The 8,090-nt window shown below is 39.1% G+C and overlaps 1 protein-coding gene across 1 annotated transcript; it reads right to left on the bottom strand.

The window, feature by feature from the left end:
- Window positions 1-6,619: 6,619 nt before the first annotated feature.
- LOC142644218 (uncharacterized) lies at window positions 6,620-6,940 on the bottom strand. Its single transcript, XM_075818875.1, has one exon. The coding sequence runs from the start codon at window positions 6,938-6,940 to the stop codon at window positions 6,620-6,622; it is 321 nt and encodes a 106-aa protein (XP_075674990.1).
- Between the last annotated feature and the right edge of the window lie 1,150 nt (window positions 6,941-8,090).

Genomic DNA, 8,090 nt, shown 5'->3' with positions numbered 1-8,090 from the left:
TAGAACAGGTATAAAATGTTTTAAGTATTATACTATAACAAAAATATTTTTGTTTAACTTAACTTTAATACTTTTATTAACTATATTATTTATTTATTTTGTTGAGGTTTGTCATTATATATATGACAATGAAATGATCAGAATTAATATTTTTTTGAGAAAATCAGAATTAATATTTTTAATTTCACGTTTTACTGTGTTAAAAAGCATTCCATATCTTTATTATAATCTTGAATATTGCTGATCTATCATGATTATATTTTTCTATAGTTTGAATGATTAGATCTTATAAGCTCTTCTAAAAAAAATCGTAAAAGCATGTATAATGTATCTACGTATCTGTGTTAGATTTCAATTAAAAATAAAATAATTTTATATTAGAAATTATAATATAAGACAATAAAATAATACCCTTTTTTTTGTTTGCTGAGTAAATGAAAAAATATCACTAACTTTCATTAACATGTTTTATTTTTGTTGGAAACACAAATAAAAATTGAAAATAAATATAATAAAGATTTTAATGCTTGATTAATTTATCTTATAAAATTCTATTTAGATAATATAAGTACCCTACTAAATTATAATATAATAAAAAGAAATAACTTAACATATATAGTTGCTCTTTAGTCTCAAAATTTTCATTCAAATTATTAATATAACCGTACATGCATTTATTTAAGTTTTTTTTTTTTTTTTTTTTTTACAACTCTTTTTTTTTTTTTAATTTGAACCAATGAAGTCAATACCGTACTGGAGGCTATACCGGTTTAGCCAACTGTACGATATATTTCAAGTACCGATCAATACCGGTATACCGTTTTAGGTTTACCGCTATTTTATATATATTACACACACACACACACACACACACACACACACACACACACACAAAATCTCTAGAACCATGTTTACAAGATTATCCACTATTCTTCTGCCCCAAGAAGCATAGGAATTACAACACAAAGGAACAACTTTGTTAAGGCAATTCATCATTAGAGAAAAGTTATAGATGCACAACAAGTATAAATTGATCTCATTTTTCTTTAGTGGAATTAAATAAATATAATGCTGAAATTGCATTTCATAATGAACTTGTAAAATTGTCTCTCCAAGGAAAGAAACAGCCCCCTTTATAACAAATGAAAGTAAACCAAAATTAATTTTAAAAAAAACACAAAAATAAATTTCAGAGCATAGAAAATAAAAAAAGCAACGAAACTGAAAAAGAAAATAAATAAATTATATGTTTTGCATCAAGAAATTCTGAAGAATGACATGATGGAACAATTGCAAGATACTCGTATAAAAATGCCAATTTCTAAAACCTTATGTAAAACTTATATCATACAATGGAAACAATTTTCAAATTTGATTAAGGCAAAATTTTACCTAAGAGTGAGAAGCCGAGACTCAAGACAAAGAATGAGAAGCCGAGACATAGCAGAGTGAGAGACAAAGAAGCTGAGAGATGAGAGACACAGAGTAGCTGAGAGAGAGCGTGAGAGAAAGAAAGAAAGAGGGCTGTGCTGCTGGGACTTAGGGTTAGAATTAGGTTTAGCACAATTACCATATTGCCCTTGAAAATTTGTCAAAATTACCAACAACAAAAAACAAATGGCTTGGAGTGTTTCAACCCGGTACGGCCGATACACGCTAGGTATGGCCGGTATAGCAGGTATATTTTTCGGTACAAAACAGAGGGGTACTCGTACCAGTGCACTGGCCGGTATGGTATGGTATTTACCAGCCGGTACGATACGGTATTTACCAACCAGTATAGCCGGTACGGTACGGTATCTCATTCACTAATTTGAACCAAATGAAAGACATTGGAGCCCATCATATATACTATGTGTTCATACAATGTTGTTGCTTTTTTCCCTCTTAATGCTAAACTCAATATTAGTGTCCAAATTCTATTAAAGAAACAAAAAAAAAAAAACATAGTGCAAAAGTTAGGAAGCACAGACATGGGTACAAGTATGATACAGTACATGACACAAGTAAATTTGGAAAAATTATAACATGACCTGGTGGATACGACGCAGGCACAACACCTCAAATGAAGTATCTATACATCTTAATGCAAAAGTTTCAAAAAGAAATCATCGTATGAACAAGGCTCACTGATATGCATAACCCAAGTTCATTCATTTTGTTTTTGACATAAATTCTTTGTATAGAAAATTACTCGCTTTTTGGGAAAATGTATTTTAGGAAACTTATTTTTCTTGTAATTGGTATTAATTCCAAAAAATTATATTTGATGATGCCGAAAATCGTCAATAAGCTACAAGATCCTTGCGCGCTCTTAGGCAAGAGCACAACAAAGAAGAAGAAAAAGACCCTGTAGAGATTACTGGTATGGTACCAGCCAAATACTCTCCGAAGGCTAAGTTAGAGAACTTTCACAACTCTAGAGTGTCAGAACTGGGGTAAATTATGCGTACCTTGATTTCTGAAGGTTTTGGGTTTTTATAGTAGTGTAAAACCGACTTTGGTTTCTTAGCAAAGAAGATGTTTCCTTATAGGGAAGATCCTTGTTAATACATGTATTTTACGGGATCTTTCCATATTGAGACCTGGTTGACTATGGTTAATCATGAAGCACAAGACATTTCCATTTAAAGTTCCTTAAAGACCAATTAAATCATGTGGGTGCCACGTGGCTTTGCCACCATCCACTTTGTATCTGTCTGATTTCCCCTTCCCCTTCATCCACCATAGAGAGCACGTCCACCTTGGACACATTTTGTCGTGTTGCTTCCTTCCCTTTGATTGTCAACTACCTAGTATCGTCGCTCATGGCAGGTTCTGTAAAATGATACCGTCTACTTTAATTTTATCCTCTTCAATTGGCCCCTCACTCTATGGGTCCATCGCCTTATTTCCCAGACAAACCCGTAGAGTGACCGTCTAACTCAACCCTTTGGAAATGCTTTTTGATTTGACAGGCCAGCCTAGTGCCATTAATGCAGTAGAGGCATGTGGCACATTTTTAGTGGTAAATTGCTCGTACCGAAGTGTCCCTTTGTCTTCCATGTCATTATCTCTATATATATGTTGCTTCTCTCTCTCATTTTTACTTTCCACAACAAATTTTCAAAGCTAGAGCGCCACCATTTACTTTATTTTCAGCTACGTCATCTTCGTTGCTTTTGGGTGACCGTTCACTTGTTGAGACTGTCCGCCACATCGTGTTCATTGTATCATTCAATTGGTAAGCACTCGTTTCCTTACATTGACTTCTTTTTTTGTTCTTTACTTCAAATGCCCGTTGCCTTTGTAGACCTGTAGAGTCTTAGGGGTTTTATCCATCATGTGTAGGTGACAGATCTAGAGAGGCATTGAGTGATTAATCATGTGTCCACAAAGGAGTGGGCTATGATGAGGTGTATCCGTCTGGTCATGATGACCTTGACACCTCTCATGATGAAAGGGTTTCGTTTGCCAGTTCTCTTTTTGCGGAGGAGGATAAGGATCTGGACGTGGTCGGACCAGAGGGGGTTTAAGCGGTGATTCAAATAGTTCAAATGTGATCTATGTTGATCCTCTCGTCTAGTCCGCCGTAGGTCCAGATGGCCTTAGGGATTTTATCCTTCTCCCACCATGGACGATAAATGACTTTAATTCTACCATCAAGAAAAAAAAAAATTTAAGTCCCTTAGGGAGAGGTACCAGATCCCCGTTGGCATCCCTATTCGTTTACCTTTTAAGTCTGAAAAGTGTTACTACGAGGGTGTTGACGACGTCATGGTGTATGAGCAGATGTTTAAGGTGGGACTTATGTTTTCTCTAAGTGCTCTTCACCGTCGTCTTCTTCAGTACTTGGGGCTTGCCATCACCCAAATCTCTCCGAATGCTATGAAAGTGTTCCTTAATGTGAAAGTCTTGTATCGAGTTTTGAGAGATGGGGAGCGTAGGATGACGGTCGAGAACTTCTTCCATTGCTACCGTCCATCTGAGATCAACCAATCCAAGGGTATGTACAGCTTCCTACCAAGGAAGCCTATACTCAGGCTAGTGTGTGACACTCTTGACTCCAATAGAAACTAGAAGAGCCGGTATTTCTTCATTCAAGGTGACAACTGGATGTGTCACCCCAACGATCAGGAGTACATGGCCGTAGAAAAATCTTGGAGCATAATGCCTCCGTCTAGCAAATGTCCATTCGATATAATTTTGTCTTTTATTTATCGTTGTTGGTCTAACCGTTCCCTTTTTGTAGCTTGAGACCGTTCAGAAGTGACCTTGGAGCAATGGAGCTGTCTAAAGAAAATTTTTGCGATTAAATTGAAACAGAGGATGTGGGTGAAGCTTGTTATCTTGGACACGATCCACTGGTATTGCGACAACCCTAAACCCACTGAAGTTGCCCGTCGTTACAACAGTCAGGCACACAGACGTAAGTCTTCGTCCTTTTTTTTCTTATAATTTACCTAACTTTTTCTTTCCGTCTACCTTGACGTAGAAATGGAAGAAGGCAAAAGGAGAGCTTTTATAAAGCAGCAGGCTACTGCGAAGAAGAAACATGATTGAAGCCTGCCTCCTAAGGCTACAATTTAAGTCAAACTGTTCATGAAGAGGAGACTGTTAGAGAAGACCGACCGTCCTCTTAAAAAGCCCAACGTCATGGGGTCAACTGTCGGGATCAAGGCTGAAATAAAGAAGACGCCTACTCTGCCCTGTTTGGGGATGGGCAAGGGTCTCATGACAGGTTAGGTTCCTGTCACCGAAAAACCACCCGTCATCTTCCGTGAGGACCCTCGATACGCATTTGAGCAGCTTTCGTCCATCATTAAAGCCGATGAATATGAGAACTTAAGTAATCATGAAACTGAGGCTATGGGGGAAACGGGTCTCTTTAGCATCGCACAGGTAAATATGTCCATCCCTTTCCTCTTTCTGTCAAATGTCTCCTTACTTTTCTAAACCTTTTTTGGTTTCTGTAAGGGATGCTAATGATGAAGGGGTTGATGGACCGTGCCTCTCCCATGAGACGGGGTTGGATCGTGTAAGGGCGAAGGCAAAGGCGGCGGTGGAGGAGCTAAAAGCCTAGAAGGTGGTATAGGAGAAAAAACTTGCCACATTTGTGTGAATTGGAGAAGCAGACGGAGGTGTTGAGGAAAGTCCTTGAGGAAAAGGAAGGAGAAATCAAAGACGTTAAAGACCAGCTTTATAAGGCTAAGGAAGATGCGATACAAAAGTATCGTGATTCCGATGCCCTCCTAGCGGAGCTCAGTGACTCTTTTCCTGATGGCTTTGACAACTGCTTCCTTTAGGTCAAGGCCTCCTTTCCAGACCTAGATTTGTCCCATATATCCATCGACCCCCAAGCCTAGACTCAAGCCCAACTCATCTACTCTGAAAGCACCAACGAGTTGTTTGCCAATGACACCGTTGCCGACCCTCAAGGTGACGGAGAGACTGCTCTTGTAGACCAAGCCAAATCCATCAGGGACAATGCTCGTCCATTTGAGGGGGACCAGTCGGCTAGAGGGAAGGACGGAGAAAACCCTGTGGACCAGGACTAGATTTTTCTTTTTTACTTAGTTTTTGTCTTGTTCAAATGTAAGGATCTTTTGGAAAAACAATGTTTATGTCAATCTAACCGTTGCCTATTACTTTCAACGCTTTGCATGTAGAAATTTCCCTTTATGGGCCTTTATAATATTTTGATTATATGCCTTACAGTATATATTTGTAATATATTCGTCTACTTTGGACTTAATATCTGCAGATTAACCCTTGGGATGAACCCATCCTCTTAATAAATATAAGCCATGAACCCGTCCACTTTGTGGACTAAATAAATATAAGTCATTCCTTTAGGATGATTCCGTCCACTTTGTGGACTAAATGAATGTATGTCATCCCTTTAGGATGAAGCCGTCCACTTTGTGGACTAAATGAATGTATGTTATCCCTTTAGGATGAAGCCGTCCACTTCGTGGACTTGCTAAATATAAGTCATCCTTTTAAGATGAACCCATCCACGTTTTGGACTTAATGAATATAAGTCATCCCTTTAGGATGAACCCATCAACTTTGTGGACTTGATAAATATAATTCATCCCTTTAGGACGAACTCGTCCACTTTCTGGACTTAATGAATGTAAGTCATCCCTTTAGGATGCACCCGTCCACTTCTTGGACTTAATAAATATAAGTCATCCCTTTAGGATGAACTCGTCCACTTCTTGGACTTGATAAATATAAGCCATCCCTCAGGATGAACTTGTCCTTTTGTGGACTTAGAAATAATTCCTATAAACATACGCATGACATATTTGAAAGATTCCTCTTATTGTAAAAAACATGCATGTAGAAATTGTTCTTGAAAAAGAAATAAGAAACTGCCCTTCGGGCTTAAACAATACTGTAAATAGTAAAAATTAACTAAAAGGAAGTGAAATGGAAATGAGGAGTGTCGTCGTTCATGCCCTTGTCTACTGGTAGTATTTTTTCAGGTGCTTCGTGTTCCATGGGTGATACAACTTTTGCCTATCCAGTGTCTCCAGGTGGTAAGTGCCTCTTCTCTGCCATGACTTGATCCTGTAGGGTCCTTCCCAATTAGGTCCTAGCTTTCCCTCTTCGAGATTTCTCGTGGTGCCCGTCACCTCCTCAAGACGAGATCTCTAACTTGAAAGTCCCTGTTTCTGAATTTGGAGTTGTAGTGCTTGGCCATAAGGTCCTTGTACCATGCTAACCTTTGCTCAGCTATTGCCCTGACCTCGTCCACCAAATTAAGCTGAAGGCGCATAGCTTCATCGTTCCTACTCTCATCATGGTTTTCAACTCCGTAGCTTGTGAGTCTGATCTCAACCGAGATGATTGCCTCGCTTCCGTATGCTAGTCGAAATGGAGTTTCTCCTATAGGCGTCTTTGTCGTTGTCTTGTAAGCCCATAAAATGCTTGGCAATTCTTTCAGCCACATTCCATTTGCCCCCTCGAGCCGAGTTTTGTTGATTTTAAGCAAGGATCAATTTATGACCTCAACTTGTCCGTTGGCTTGAGGGTGGGCGGGTGATGAGTATGATTCTTGATCCCCAACTGTGAGCAAAAATCCTTGAATGAATCGTTGTCAAACTGCTTCCTGTTGTCTGAGATTAGTGCTCTAGGTATATCATATATGCAGATGATTTTCCTCCATACAAAACTTCGCACATTCTTCTTCATGATCGTGGCGAGGGCTTCGGCTTCTACCCACTTAGTGAAGTAGTATATACCGACTACTAGGAATTTCAACTGCCTAACTGCTATTGGGAACGGGCCCATGATATCCAACCCCTATTGAGCAAAAGGCCATGGAGCCATCATTGAAGTGAGCTCCTCTGTTGGTTGTCTAATGAAGTTACCAAACCTCTGACACTTGTCTCAGGTTTTGGCGTACGCATAGGTATCCTTTTGCATGGTGGGCCAATATTACCCTGCCCGAATTAGTTTATGCACTAAAGACCATGATCCTGAATGATTCCTGCAAATTCCTTTGTGGATTTCTCTCATGACATAATCCGCCTCCTCGGGGTTAAGAAACCTTAGGTACGAACGAGTGAAGCCCCTTTGGTACAAGACGCCTTTCATTAGCACAAATCATGCTACTTGAATCCTTAACTTCCTAGTGGCCTCCTTATTATCTGGAAGCATGTCGTCCTTTAATTAAGAGGTTATTGGTGTGATCCAGTTGTTTCTAGAACTTACCTCCTGCACACTGACGCCATTTATTAATGGTGAATTTTGAACAAAGGATAGTACCTGACTGGGGATGAGCATGTATTCTGATGAGGCAGCCTTGGCAAGACGGTCGGCTTGCTCATTCTCCTCCCTTAGGATTTGGATTAATTTTACCTGGAGGTCGTTCACTTGATTCTTCACATGCTCCATGTACTTCTTAATTTGTTTGCCCTTGCACTTTTAGTTGCCATTGACATGACTTGTGACTACCTAAGAATCGCAGTATACGACCACATTTATGACTCCAGCTGCTTTGGCTAAATCGAGTCTTGCTATTAAGGCTTCATACTCTGCCTCATGGTTGATTGTAGGGAAGTCGAGTCAGATCATGCATTCGATCTCATCCCCTTCTA

The sequence above is a fragment of the Castanea sativa genome, chromosome 7, assembly GCF_040712315.1.
Source record: "Castanea sativa cultivar Marrone di Chiusa Pesio chromosome 7, ASM4071231v1".
NCBI lineage: Eukaryota > Viridiplantae > Streptophyta > Magnoliopsida > Fagales > Fagaceae > Castanea > Castanea sativa.
Note: the sequence above shows the minus strand (reverse complement) of the source record. Positions and strands in the feature narration are given on the sequence as shown.

Coding starts and splice junctions, on each gene's coding strand:
- LOC142644218 (XM_075818875.1), bottom strand. CDS start 6,940: ATGTGGCTGAAAGAATTGCCAAGCATTTTATGGGCTTACAAGACAACG.